Source organism: Oncorhynchus mykiss, chromosome 2 (genome assembly GCF_057628025.1).
Source record: "Oncorhynchus mykiss isolate SJ-2025 chromosome 2, ASM5762802v1, whole genome shotgun sequence".
NCBI lineage: Eukaryota > Metazoa > Chordata > Actinopteri > Salmoniformes > Salmonidae > Oncorhynchus > Oncorhynchus mykiss.
Genome location: NC_143023.1, coordinates 6,607,908 through 6,622,094, shown reverse-complemented (window position 1 = coordinate 6,622,094; position 14,187 = coordinate 6,607,908). Strand labels below are relative to the sequence as shown.

The window sequence follows — 14,187 nt, the reverse complement described above, 5'->3', positions numbered from 1 at the left end:
GCACATATACATTGTCTGAGTCCCAAATGGCACCCTTTTCCCTACGTAGTGAACTACTTTTGACCAGAAGTCCTATGGGCCCTTGTCAAAAGTAGTGCACTATATTATTTGCTGTGTGGAATAGAGTGCCATTTGGGACACAGACTTTTCCACAGTTCTCATGTTCAATGTCATATGTTCATGATGTTAGCTACATTGATAGACTAACATTTAGGAATTGTTAGAACCAAAGAGAGAAGCTTCTAGCATACAATATACCTTGTTGTTGTCGTATAGAATGCCAATACCAATTATTTCCAACTGTACATCTATTTGTCGGTGTGTGTGTGTGTGTGTGTGTGTGTGTGTGTGTGTGTGTGTGTGTGTGTGTGTGTGTGTGTGTGTGTGTGTGTGTGTGTGTGGTGTGTGTGTGTGTGTGTGTGTGTGTGTGTGTCGGTGTGTGTGTGTGTTTGTGTGTCGGTGTGTGTGTGTGTTTGTGTGTCGGTGTGTCGGTGCGTGATAGAGTAAAGAGCATGTTCCATACCGTCCCACTGTCCCCCCATCTACGGACTCCTGGCTGCCAGCATCACTGGTGGTGCTCACTGATTGTGAAGAGGGAGACATAGGGGTTGGGACTAAATAATGAAAATAACAGGTATCCCATGTTAAGAGCTGCAGAGGCTGCACTGGTGGCCAGCAGTCAGACCCCCACAGCCAAACCAGAAGGGTTCCAAATCAACAGGATGGATTGAAATGGTTCAACGCAAAGGAAGAAGAATTCACAAGAAAAGAGGGAAAGAAATCGTCAAACGTACTTCCGGATGGACACCCAACTGGTTTGTGACATAATAACATAACGACCGCCAAACTAGTGTGAAATCTTTCAATATGTTGACGCATCACATCAAACTAACCCTCTGAACCAAATACATAGATTCATACCTGCAGTAGTCATATCAAACTAACCCTCTGAACCGAATACATAGATTCATACCTGCAGTAGTCATATCAAACTAACCCTCTGAACCGAATACATAGATTCATACCTGCAGTAGTCATATCAAACTAACCCTCTGAACCGAATACATAGATTCATACCTGCAGTAGTCATATCAAACTAACCCTCTGAACCGAATACATAGATTCATACCTGCAGTAGTCATATCAAACTAACCCTCTGAACCGAATACATAGATTCATACCTGCAGTAGTCATATCAAACTAACCCTCTGAACCGAATACATAGATTCATACCTGCAGTAGTCATATCAAACTAACCCTCTGAACCGAATACATAGATTCATACCTGCAGTAGTCTCTTCAAATACATCTTCATTTAAACAAAGGAGCTGGCATCAAAGCCATGAATATACAACCCTACCAACCAAATCACTGGGTTTTTATTACTAAGCTTTTGGCAACGACACAATGGAATTTTAATGTGTTTATACCAGAAAGGAAAAAATTAGAGTCAATTAATAATGTAAATGATTTGTTTGAATATATGATATACTGTAAGCTGAAGATCATTTCATGACCTGATTATTTTGTATGGAGACCATTACCACAAGATACACTCAATAAACAAAGACGGGCCAGTTTCCCATACACAGATTAAACCTAGTACAGGTCTGGAAAACATTCTCACTGGAATGGAGAATTTTTGTTAGGGTAGAATGATCTCAGAATGGTCAGTAGGATGGTAGGGTAGAATGATCTCAGAAAGGTCAGTAGGATGGTAGGATAGGATGATCTCAGAAAGGTCAGTACAATGGTAGGATATGATCATCTCAGAATGATCAGTACAATGGTAGGGTAGAATGATCTCAGAAAGGTCAGTAGGATGGTAGGGTAGGATGATCTAAGAAAGGTCAGTAGGATGGTAGGGTAGAATGATCTCAGAATGGTCAGTAGGATGGTAGGGTAGGATGATCTAAGAAAGGTCAGTAGGATGGTAGGGTAGAATGATCTCAGAAAGGTCAGTAGGATGGTAGGATAGGATGATCTCAGAAAGGTCAGTAGGATGGTAGGGTAGGATGATCTAAGAAAGGTCAGTAGGATGGTAGGGTAGAATGATCTCAGAAAGGTCAGTATGATGGTAGGGTAGGATGGTCTCAGAAAGGTCAGTAGGATGGTAGGGTAGAATGATCTCAGAAAGGTCTGTAGGATGGTAGGGTAGGATGATCTCAGTAAGGTCAGTAGGATGGCAGGGTAGAATGATCTCAGAAAGGTCAGTAGGATGGTAGGATAGGATGGTCTCAGAAAGGTCAGTAGGATGGTAGGATAGGATGGTCTCAGAAAGGTCAGTAGGATGGTAGGATAGGATGGTCTCAGAAAGGTCAGTAGGATGGTAGGGTAGGATGATCTCAGAAAGGTCAGAAGGATTGGTAGGATAGGATGGTCTCAGAAAGGTCAGTAGGATGGTAGGGTAGGATGGTCTCAGAAAGGTCAGTAGGATTGGTAGGGTAGGATGGTCTCAGAAAGGCCAGTAGGATGGTAGGATAGGATGGTCTCAGAAAGCAACAAGGATATGACTGGTATACCTAATGGTGGTTCTGGTGAGATCCCAATACTCTGCAGCAGCGCCTCCGTCTCTCTTCGTTTGCGGTCCAAGTCAGAATCTTCAGAGACATTCTCTGTTTTCTGCTGCAGACTCTCAGACTGAACAGGTGTTGGGGAGAACTTCAGTATCACTGTCTCTGTCCCAAATAGCACCCTATCCCCTACGTGGTGCACTGGCCAAAAGTAGTGCAATATCTAGGCAATAGGGTGTTATTTGAAGTGCATTATATAAGGAATATGGTGTCATTTGAAGTGCACTATATAGGGCATAGGGTGCCATTTGAAGTGCACTATATAAGGAATAAGGTGCCATTTGAAGTGCACTATATAAGGAATAGGGTGCCATTTGAAGTGCACTATATAAGGAATAGGGTGCCATTTGAAGTGCACTATATAAGGAATAGGGTGCCATTTGAAGTGCACTATATAAGGAATAGGGTGCCATTTGAAGTGCACTATATATGGAATAGGGTGCCATTTGAAGTGCACTATATAGGGAATATGGTGCCATTTGAAGTGCATTATATAGGGAATAGGGTGCCATTTGAAGTGCACTATATAGGGAATAGGGTGCCATTTGAAGTGCACTATATAGGGAATAGGGTGCCATTTGAAGTGCATTATATAGGGAATAGGGTGCCATTTGAAGTGCACTATATAGGGAATAGGGTGCCATTTGAAGTGCACTATATAGGGAATAGGGTGCCATTTGAAGTGCACTATATAGGGAATAGGGTGCCATTTGAAGTGCACTATATAGGGAATAGGGTGTCATTTGGATCGGAGCCAGTGTAGTTCCACTTCAGAAACACTACCAACCCAAATCAGACTTCTTATAACCTGTTGTAGAAATGCTCTATTCATCCTCATTTGAGATGCTGAACTAAACCAAAGAAGTTCACATCACATTCAAATGAATAGAGATTTCTCCTCACCTCTTTCTTTTTCCTCTCCTCCTCCTTTCTCTTCTTCTCCTCTCGTATTTGAGCTAGCCTCTGTTTCTTTCGCTCCAGCTCAGCTTTCAGGTCACTTTTGTCAGACATCTTCGTCCTACTAGATAGATAAGAAAGCAGCAATCTGCCTGTTGATACATACAGCAGTTAGCCTGGTTCATTCTGCCTGTTGATACATACAACACAGTTAGCCTGGTTCATTCTGCATGTTGATACATACAACACAGTTAGCCTGGTTCATTCTGTATGTTGATACAACACAGTTAGCCTGGTTCATTCTGCATGTTGATACAGCACAGTTAGCCTGGTTCATTATGTATGTTGATACAACACAGTTAGCCTGGTTCATTCTGCATGTTGATACATACAACAAAGTTAGCCTGGTTCATTCTGCATGTTGATACATACAACACAGTTAGCCTGGTTCATTCTGTATGTTGATACAACACAGTTAGCCTGGTTCATTCTGCATGTTGATACAGCACAGTTAGCCTGGTTCATTCTGTATGTTGATACATACAACACAGTTAGCCTGGTTCATTCTGCATGTTGATACATACAACACAGTTAGCCTGGTTCATTCTGTATGTTGATACATACAGCACAGTTAGCCTGGTTCATTCTGTATGTTGATACAGCACAGTTAGCCTGGTTCATTCTGCATGTTGATACAGTACAGTTAGCCTGGTTCATTCTGCATGTTGATACAACACAGTTAGCCTGGTTCATTCTGTATGTTGATACAGCACAGTTAGCCTGGTTCATTCTGCATGTTGATACATACAACACAGTTAGCCTGGTTCATTCTGTATGTTGATACAGCACAGTTAGCCTGGTTCATTCTGTATGTTGATACAGCACAGTTAGCCTGGTTCATTATGTATGTTGATACATAGGACACAGTTAGCCTGGTTCATTCTGTATGTTGATACAGCACAGTTAGCCTGGTTCATTCTGTATGTTGATACATACAACACAGTTAGCCTGGTTCATTCTGCATGTTGATACATACAACACAGTTAGCCTGGTTCATTCTGTATGTTGATACAACACAGTTAGCCTGGTTCATTCTGCATGTTGATACAGCACAGTTAGCCTGGTTCATTCTGTATGTTGATACATACAACACAGTTAGCCTGGTTCATTCTGCATGTTGATACATACAACACAGTTAGCCTGGTTCATTCTGTATGTTGATACATACAGCACAGTTAGCCTGGTTCATTCTGTATGTTGATACAGCACAGTTAGCCTGGTTCATTCTGCATGTTGATACAGCACAGTTAGCCTGGTTCATTCTGCATGTTGATACAACACAGTTAGCCTGGTTCATTCTGCCTGTTGATACATACAACACAGTTAGCCTGGTTCATTCTGTATGTTGATACAGCACAGTTAGCCTGGTTCATTCTGTATGTTGATACATACAACACAGTTAGGCTACAGAAGGAGACAACAGATCTGGGACCAGGCTATAGAAGGAGACAACAGACCTGGGACCAGGCTATAGAAGGAGACAACAGACCTGGGACCAGGCTATAGAAGGAGACAACAGACCTGGGACCAGGCTATAGAAGGAGACAACAGACCTGGGACCAGGCTATAGAAGGAGACAACAGACCTGGGACCAGGCTATAGAAGGAGACAACAGACCTGGGACCAGGCTATAGAAGGAGACAACAGACCTGGGACCAGGCTATAGAAGGAGACAACAGACCTGGGACCAGGCTATAGAAGGAGACAACAGACCTGGGACCAGGCTATAGAAGGAGACAACAGACCTGGGACCAGGCTACAGAAGGAGACAACAGACCTGGGACAAGGCTATAGAAGGAGACAACAGACCTGGGACCAGGCTACAGAAGGAGACAACAGACCTGGGACAAGGCTATAGAAGGAGACAACAGACCTGGGACCAGGCTATAGAAGGAGACAACAGACCTGGGACCAGGCTATAGAAGGAGACAACAGACCTGGGACCAGGCTACAGAAGGAGACAACAGACCTGGGACCAGGCTACAGAAGGAGACAACAGACCTGGGACAAGGCTATAGAAGGAGACAACAGACCTGGGACCAGGCTATAGAAGGAGACAACAGACCTGGGACCAGGCTATAGAAGGAGACAACAGACCTGGGACAAGGCTATAGAAGGAGACAACAGACCTGGGACCAGGCTATAGAAGGAGACAACAGACCTGGGACCAGGCTACAGAAGGAGACAACAGACCTGGGACCAGGCTACAGAAGGAGACAACAGACCTGGGACCAGGCTACAGAAGGAGACAACAGACCTGGGACAAGGCTATAGAAGGAGACAACAGACCTGGGACCAGGCTATAGAAGGAGACAACAGACCTGGGACCAGGCTACAGAAGGAGACAACAGACCTGGGACCAGGCTACAGAAGGAGACAACAGACCTGGGACAAGGCTATAGAAGGAGACAACAGACCTGGGACCAGGCTATAGAAGGAGACAACAGACCTGGGACCAGGCTATAGAAGGAGACAACAGATCTGGGACCAGGCTATAGAAGGAGACAACAGACCTGGGACCAGGCTATAGAAAGAGACAACAGACCTGGGACCAGGCTATAGAAAGAGACAACAGACCTGGGACCAGGCTATAGAAGGAGACAACAGATCTGGGACCAGGCTATAGAAAGAGACAACAGACCTGGGACCAGGCTATAGAAGGAGACAACAGACCTGGGACCAGGCTATAGAAGGAGACAACAGATCTGGGACCAGGCTATAGAAAGAGACAACAGACCTGGGACCAGGCTATAGAAGGAGACAACAGATCTGGGACCAGGCTATAGAAAGAGACAACAGACCTGGGACCAGGCTATAGAACTGCATGGATAACAGAATTATCATAATTGTATATTTTTTATATTTTTATTGAACCTCTATGTAACAAGTCAGTTAGGAATATATTCTTATTTAATATATATTTTGATTTGTTCAACACTTTTTTGGTTACTACATGACTCCATATGTGTTATTTCATAGTGTTGATGTCTTTACTATTATTTTACAATGTAGAAAATGGTAAAAAATAAGGAAAACCCTTGAATGAGTTGGTGTGTCCAAACTTTGACTGGCACTGTAGGTTCAGAAAGCTGTCTGGTAGACAAGATTAACAAAACCCTTTCTAGCACTAAATATGGGTGTTCTACAATACCCTTTCTAGCACTAAATATAGGTGTTCTACAATACCCTTTCTAGCACTAAATATAGGTGTTCTACAATACCCTTTCTAGCACTAAATATAGGTGTTCTACAATACCCTTTCTAGCACTAAATATAGGTGTTCTACAAAACCCTTTCTAGCACTAAATATAGGTGTTCTACAAAACCCTTTCTAGCACTAAATATAGGTGTTCTACAATACCCTTTCTAGCACTAAATATAGGTGTTCTACACAACCCTTCAATACTACCATTACAGTAGATTACACATCAATCCATGGGTCATTCACAGCATCATGTCCACCTAGGTCTCTCTTTATGTCGTGTTGTGTTGTCTCTCTTGTCGTGATGTGTGTTGTGTCCTATATTCATATTTTATTTATTTGACATTTTTAATCCCAGACCCCGTCCCAGCAGGAGGCCTTTTGCCTTTTGGTATGCCGTCATTATAAATAAAAATGTGTTCTTAACTGACTTGGCTAGTTAAATAAATAAATAAATATAGGTGTAATCTCTGTATCATGTCCACCTATAGGTTTAATCTCTGTATCAGTATCATGTCCACCTATAGGTTTAATCTCTGTATCAGTATCGTGTCCACCTATAGGTTTAATCTCTGTATCAGTATCGTGTCCACCTATAGGTTTAATCTCTGTATCAGTATCGTGTCCACCTATAGGTTTAATCTCTGTATCAGTATCATGTCCACCTATAGGTTTAATCTCTGTATCAGTATCATGTCCACCTATAGGTTTAATCTCTGTATCAGTATCATGTCCACCTATAGGTTTAATCTCTGTATCAGTATCATGTCCACCTATAGGTTTAATCTCTGTATCAGTATCATGTCCACCTATAGGTTTAATCTCTGTATCAGTATCATGTCCACCTATAGGTTTAATCTCTGTATCAGTATCATGTCCACCTATAGATTTAATCTCTGTATCAGTATCCACCTATAGGTTTAATCTCTGTATCAGTATCATGTCCACCTACAGGTTTAATCTCTGTATCAGTATCCACCTATAGGTTTAATCTCTGTATCAGTATCATGTCCACCTATAGGTTTAATCTCTGTATCAGTATCATGTCCACCTATAGATTTAATCTCTGTATCAGTATCGTGTCCACCTATAGATTTAATCTCTGTATCAGTATCATGTCCACCTATAGGTTTAATCTCTGTATCAGTATCATGTCCACCTATAGGTTTAATCTCTGTATCAGTATCGTGTCCACCTATAGGTTTAATCTCTGTATCATGTCCACCTATAGATTTAATCTCTGTATCGGTATCATGTCCACCTATAGGTTTAATCTCTGTATCAGTATCATGTCCACCTATAGGTTTAATCTCTGTATCAGTATCATGTCCACCTATAGGTTTAATCTCTGTATCAGTATCATGTCCACCTATAGGTTTAATCTCTGTATCAGTATCATGTCCACCTATAGGTTTAATCTCTGTATCATGTCCACCTATAGGTTTAATCTCTGTATCAGTATCCACCTATAGGTTTAATCTCTATATCAGTATCATGTCCACCTATAGGTTTAATCTCTGTATCAGTATCATGTCCACCTATAGGTTTAATCTCTGTATCAGTATCATGTCCACCTATAGGTTTAATCGCTATATCAGTATCATGTCCACCTATAGGTTTAATCTCTGTATCAGTATCATGTCCACCTATAGGTTTAATCTCTGTATCAGTATCATGTCCACCTATAGGTTTAATCTCTGTATCAGTATCATGTTCACCTATAGGTTTAATCTCTGTATCATGTCCAGCTATAGGTTTAATCTCTGTATCAGTATCGTGTCCACCTATAGGTTTAATCTCTGTATCAGTATCATGTCCACCTATAGGTTTAATCTCTGTATCAGTATCCACCTATAGGTTTAATCTCTGTATCAGTATCCACCTATAGGTTTAATCTCTGTATCAGTATCATGTCCACCTATAGGTTTAATCTCTGTATCAGTATCATGTCCACCTACAGGTTTAATCTCTGTATCAGTATCATGTCCACCTATAGGTTTAGTCTCTGTATCAGTATCCACCTATAGGTTTAATCTCTGTATCAGTATCGTGTCCACCTATAGGTTTAATCTCTGTATCAGTATCATGTCCACCTATAGGTTTAATCTCTGTATCAGTATAATGTCCACCTATAGGTTTAATCTCTGTATCAGTATCATGTCCACCTATAGGTTTAATCTCTGTATCAGTATCCACATATAGGTTTAATCTCTGTATCAGTATCATGTCCACCTATAGGTTTAATCTCTGTATCAGTATCGTGTCCACCTATAGGTTTAATCTCTGTATCAGTATCATGTCCACCTATAGGTTTAATCTCTGTATCAGTATAATGTCCACCTATAGGTTTAATCTCTGTATCAGTATCATGTCCACCTATAGGTTTAATCTCTGTATCAGTATCCACATATAGGTTTAATCTCTGTATCAGTATCGTGTCCACCTATAGGTTTAATCTCTGTATCAGTATCGTGTCCACCTATAGGTTTAATCTCTGTATCAGTATCATGTCCACCTATAGGTTTAATCTCTGTATCAGTATCATGTCCACCTATAGGTTTAATCTCTGTATCAGTATCATGTCCACCTACAGGTTTAATCTCTGTATCAGTATCATGTCCACCTATAGGTTTAGTCTCTGTATCATTATCCACCTATAGGTTTAATCTCTGTATCAGTATCGTGTCCACCTATAGGTTTAATCTCTGTATCATGTCCACCTATAGGTTTAATCTCTGTATCAGTATCATGTCCACCTATAGGTTTAATCTCTGTATCAGTATCCACATATAGGTTTAATCTCTGTATCAGTATCATGTCCACCTATAGGTTTAATCTCTGTATCAGTATCGTGTCCACCTATAGGTTTAATCTCTGTATCAGTATCGTGTCCACCTATAGGTTTAATCTCTGTATCAGTATCATGTCCACCTATAGGTTTAATCTCTGTATCAGTATCGTGTCCACCTATAGGTTTAATCTCTGTATCCATATCATGTCCACCTATAGGTTTAATCTCTGTATCAGTATCATGTCCACCTATAGGTTTAATCTCTGTATCAGTATCCACCTATAGGTTTAATCTCTGTATCAGTATCGTGTCCACCTATAGGTTTAATCTCTGTATCAGTATCATGTCCACCTATAGGTTTAATCTCTGTATCAGTATCATGTCCACCTATAGGTTTAATCTCTGTATCAGTATCATGTCCACCTACAGGTTTAATCTCTGTATCAGTATCATGTCCACCTATAGGTTTAATCTCTGTATCAGTATCGTGTCCACCTATAGGTTTAATCTCTGTATCAGTATCGTGTCCACCTATAGGTTTAATCTCTGTATCGGTATCGTGTCCACCTATAGGTTTAATCTCTGTATCAGTATCATGTCCACCTATAGGTTTAATCTCTGTATCAGTATCATGTCCACCTATAGGTTTAATCTCTGTATCAGTATTGTGTCCACCTATAGGTTTAATCTCTGTATCAGTATCCACCTATAGGTTTAATCTCTATATCAGTATCATGTCCACCTATAGGTTTAATCTCTGTATCATGTCCACCTATAGGTTCAATCTCTGTATCAGTATCGTGTCCACCTATAGGTTTAATCTCTGTATCAGTATCGTGTCCACCTATAGGTTTAATCTCTGTATCAGTATCGTGTCCACCTATAGGTTTAATCTCTGTATCAGTATCGTGTCCACCTATAGGTTTAATCTCTGTATCAGTATCATGTCCACCTATAGGTTTAATCTCTGTATCAGTATCATGTCCACCTATAGGTTTAATCTCTGTATCAGTATCATGTCCACCTATAGGTTTAATCTCTGTATCAGTATCGTGTCCACCTATAGGTTTAATCTCTGTATCAGTATCATGTCCACCTATAGGTTTAATCTCTGTATCAGTATCCACCTATAGGTTTAATCTCTGTATCAGTATCATGTCCACCTATAGGTTTAATCTCTGTATCAGTATCCACCTATAGGTTTAATCTCTGTATCAGTATCCACCTATAGGTTTAATCTCTGTATCAGTATCATGTCCACCTATAGGTTTAATCTCTGTATCAGTATCCACCTATAGGTTTAATCTCTGTATCAGTATCATGTCCACCTATAGGTTTAATCTCTGTATCAGTATCATGTCCACCTATAGGTTTAATCTCTGTATCAGTATCCACCTATAGGTTTAATCTCTGTATCAGTATCGTGTCCACCTATAGGTTTAATCTCTGTATCAGTATCCACCTATAGGTTTAATCTCTGTATCAGTATCATGTCCACCTATAGGTTTAATCTCTATATCAGTATCATGTCCACCTATAGGTTTAATCTCTGTATCAGTATCCACCTATAGGTTTAATCTCTCTATCAGTATCATGTCCACCTATAGGTTTAATCTCTGTATCATGTCCACCTATAGGTTTAATCTCTGTATCAGTATCATGTCCACCTATAGGTTTAATCTCTGTATCAGTATCATGTCCACCTATAGGTTTAATCTCTGTATCAGTATCATGTCCACCTATAGGTTTAATCTCTGTATCAGTATCATGTCCACCTATATGTTTAGTCTCTGTATCAGTATCCACCTATAGGTTTAATCTCTGTATCAGTATCGTGTCCACCTATAGGTTTAATCTCTGTATCCATATCATGTCCACCTATAGGTTTAATCTCTGTATCAGTATCATGTCCACCTATAGGTTTAATCTCTGTATCAGTATCCACCTATAGGTTTAATCTCTGTATCAGTATCATGTCCACCTATAGGTTTAATCTCTGTATCAGTATTGTGTCCACCTATAGGTTTAATCTCTGTATCAGTATCATGTCCACCTATAGGTTTAATCTCTGTATCAGTATAATGTCCACCTATAGGTTTAATCTCTGTATCAGTATCATGTCCACCTATAGGTTTAATCTCTGTATCAGTATCCACATATAGGTTTAATCTCTGTATCAGTATCGTGTCCACCTATAGGTTTAATCTCTGTATCAGTATCGTGTCCACCTATAGGTTTAATCTCTGTATCAGTATCATGTCCACCTATAGGTTTAATCTCTGTATCAGTATCATGTCCACCTATAGGTTTAATCTCTGTATCAGTATCATGTCCACCTACAGGTTTAATCTCTGTATCAGTATCATGTCCACCTATAGGTTTAGTCTCTGTATCAGTATCCACCTATAGGTTTAATCTCTGTATCAGTATCGTGTCCACCTATAGGTTTAATCTCTGTATCATGTCCACCTATAGGTTTAATCTCTGTATCAGTATCATGTCCACCTATAGGTTTAATCTCTGTATCAGTATCCACATATAGGTTTAATCTCTGTATCAGTATCATGTCCACCTATAGGTTTAATCTCTGTATCAGTATCGTGTCCACCTATAGGTTTAATCTCTGTATCAGTATCGTGTCCACCTATAGGTTTAATCTCTGTATCAGTATCATGTCCACCTATAGGTTTAATCTCTGTATCAGTATCGTGTCCACCTATAGGTTTAATCTCTGTATCCATATCATGTCCACCTATAGGTTTAATCTCTGTATCAGTATCATGTCCACCTATAGGTTTAATCTCTGTATCAGTATCCACCTATAGGTTTAATCTCTGTATCAGTATCGTGTCCACCTATAGGTTTAATCTCTGTATCAGTATCATGTCCACCTATAGGTTTAATCTCTGTATCAGTATCATGTCCACCTATAGGTTTAATCTCTGTATCAGTATCATGTCCACCTACAGGTTTAATCTCTGTATCAGTATCATGTCCACCTATAGGTTTAATCTCTGTATCAGTATCGTGTCCACCTATAGGTTTAATCTCTGTATCAGTATCGTGTCCACCTATAGGTTTAATCTCTGTATCAGTATCGTGTCCACCTATAGGTTTAATCTCTGTATCAGTATCGTGTCCACCTATAGGTTTAATCTCTGTATCAGTATCATGTCCACCTATAGGTTTAATCTCTGTATCAGTATTGTGTCCACCTATAGGTTTAATCTCTGTATCAGTATCCACCTATAGGTTTAATCTCTATATCAGTATCATGTCCACCTATAGGTTTAATCTCTGTATCATGTCCACCTATAGGTTTAATCTCTGTATCAGTATCGTGTCCACCTATAGGTTTAATCTCTGTATCAGTATCGTGTCCACCTATAGGTTTAATCTCTGTATCAGTATCGTGTCCACCTATAGGTTTAATCTCTGTATCAGTATCGTGTCCACCTATAGGTTTAATCTCTGTATCAGTATCATGTCCACCTATAGGTTTAATCTCTGTATCAGTATCATGTCCACCTATAGGTTTAATCTCTGTATCAGTATCATGTCCACCTATAGGTTTAATCTCTGTATCAGTATCGTGTCCACCTATAGGTTTAATCTCTGTATCAGTATCATGTCCACCTATAGGTTTAATCTCTGTATCAGTATCCACCTATAGGTTTAATCTCTGTATCAGTATCATGTCCACCTATAGGTTTAATCTCTGTATCAGTATCCACCTATAGGTTTAATCTCTGTATCAGTATCCACCTATAGGTTTAATCTCTGTATCAGTATCATGTCCACCTATAGGTTTAATCTCTGTATCAGTATCCACCTATAGGTTTAATCTCTGTATCAGTATCATGTCCACCTATAGGTTTAATCTCTGTATCAGTATCATGTCCACCTATAGGTTTAATCTCTGTATCAGTATCCACCTATAGGTTTAATCTCTGTATCAGTATCGTGTCCACCTATAGGTTTAATCTCTGTATCAGTATCCACCTATAGGTTTAATCTCTGTATCAGTATCATGTCCACCTATAGGTTTAATCTCTATATCAGTATCATGTCCACCTATAGGTTTAATCTCTGTATCAGTATCCACCTATAGGTTTAATCTCTCTATCAGTATCATGTCCACCTATAGGTTTAATCTCTGTATCAGTATCATGTCCACCTATAGGTTTAATCTCTGTATCAGTATCATGTCCACCTATATGTTTAGTCTCTGTATCAGTATCCACCTATAGGTTTAATCTCTGTATCAGTATCGTGTCCACCTATAGGTTTAATCTCTGTATCCATATCATGTCCACCTATAGGTTTAATCTCTGTATCAGTATCATGTCCACCTATAGGTTTAATCTCTGTATCAGTATCCACCTATAGGTTTAATCTCTGTATCAGTATCATGTCCACCTATAGGTTTAATCTCTGTATCAGTATCGTGTCCACCTATAGGTTTAATCTCTGTATCAGTATCATGTCCACCTATAGGTTTAATCTCTGTATCAGTATCGTGTCCACCTATAGGTTTAATCTCTGTATCAGTATCGTGTCCACCTATAGGTTTAATCTCTGTATCAGTATCGTGTCCACCTATAGGTTTAATCTCTGTATCAGTATCATGTCCACCTATAGGTTTAATCTCTGTATCAGTATCC

General features: G+C 39.8%; 1 protein-coding gene across 7 annotated transcripts in view; it reads right to left on the bottom strand.

Annotated features, from left to right (window-relative positions):
* LOC149984777 (cytoplasmic dynein 1 intermediate chain 1-like) overlaps positions 1-14,187 on the bottom strand; it is a 28,818-nt gene that overhangs the window by 12,932 nt on the left and 1,699 nt on the right. For 2 of the 7 annotated variants that reach the window (XM_090186634.1, XM_090186652.1), the window contains exons 2-4: positions 3,477-3,622; positions 2,523-2,640; positions 524-581 (exon numbers count right to left, since the gene is read on the bottom strand). In XM_090186634.1, coding sequence (XP_090042760.1) covers positions 524-581; positions 2,523-2,640; positions 3,477-3,584 — 284 coding nt within the window. In that variant the 5' untranslated portion in view covers positions 3,585-3,622. Of the gene's footprint in view, positions 1-523; positions 666-2,522; positions 2,641-3,476; positions 3,623-14,187 lie in introns of all 7 variants that reach the window. The other 5 variants (XM_090186608.1, XM_090186628.1, XM_090186643.1 and 2 more) reach the window with 3 other exon arrangements.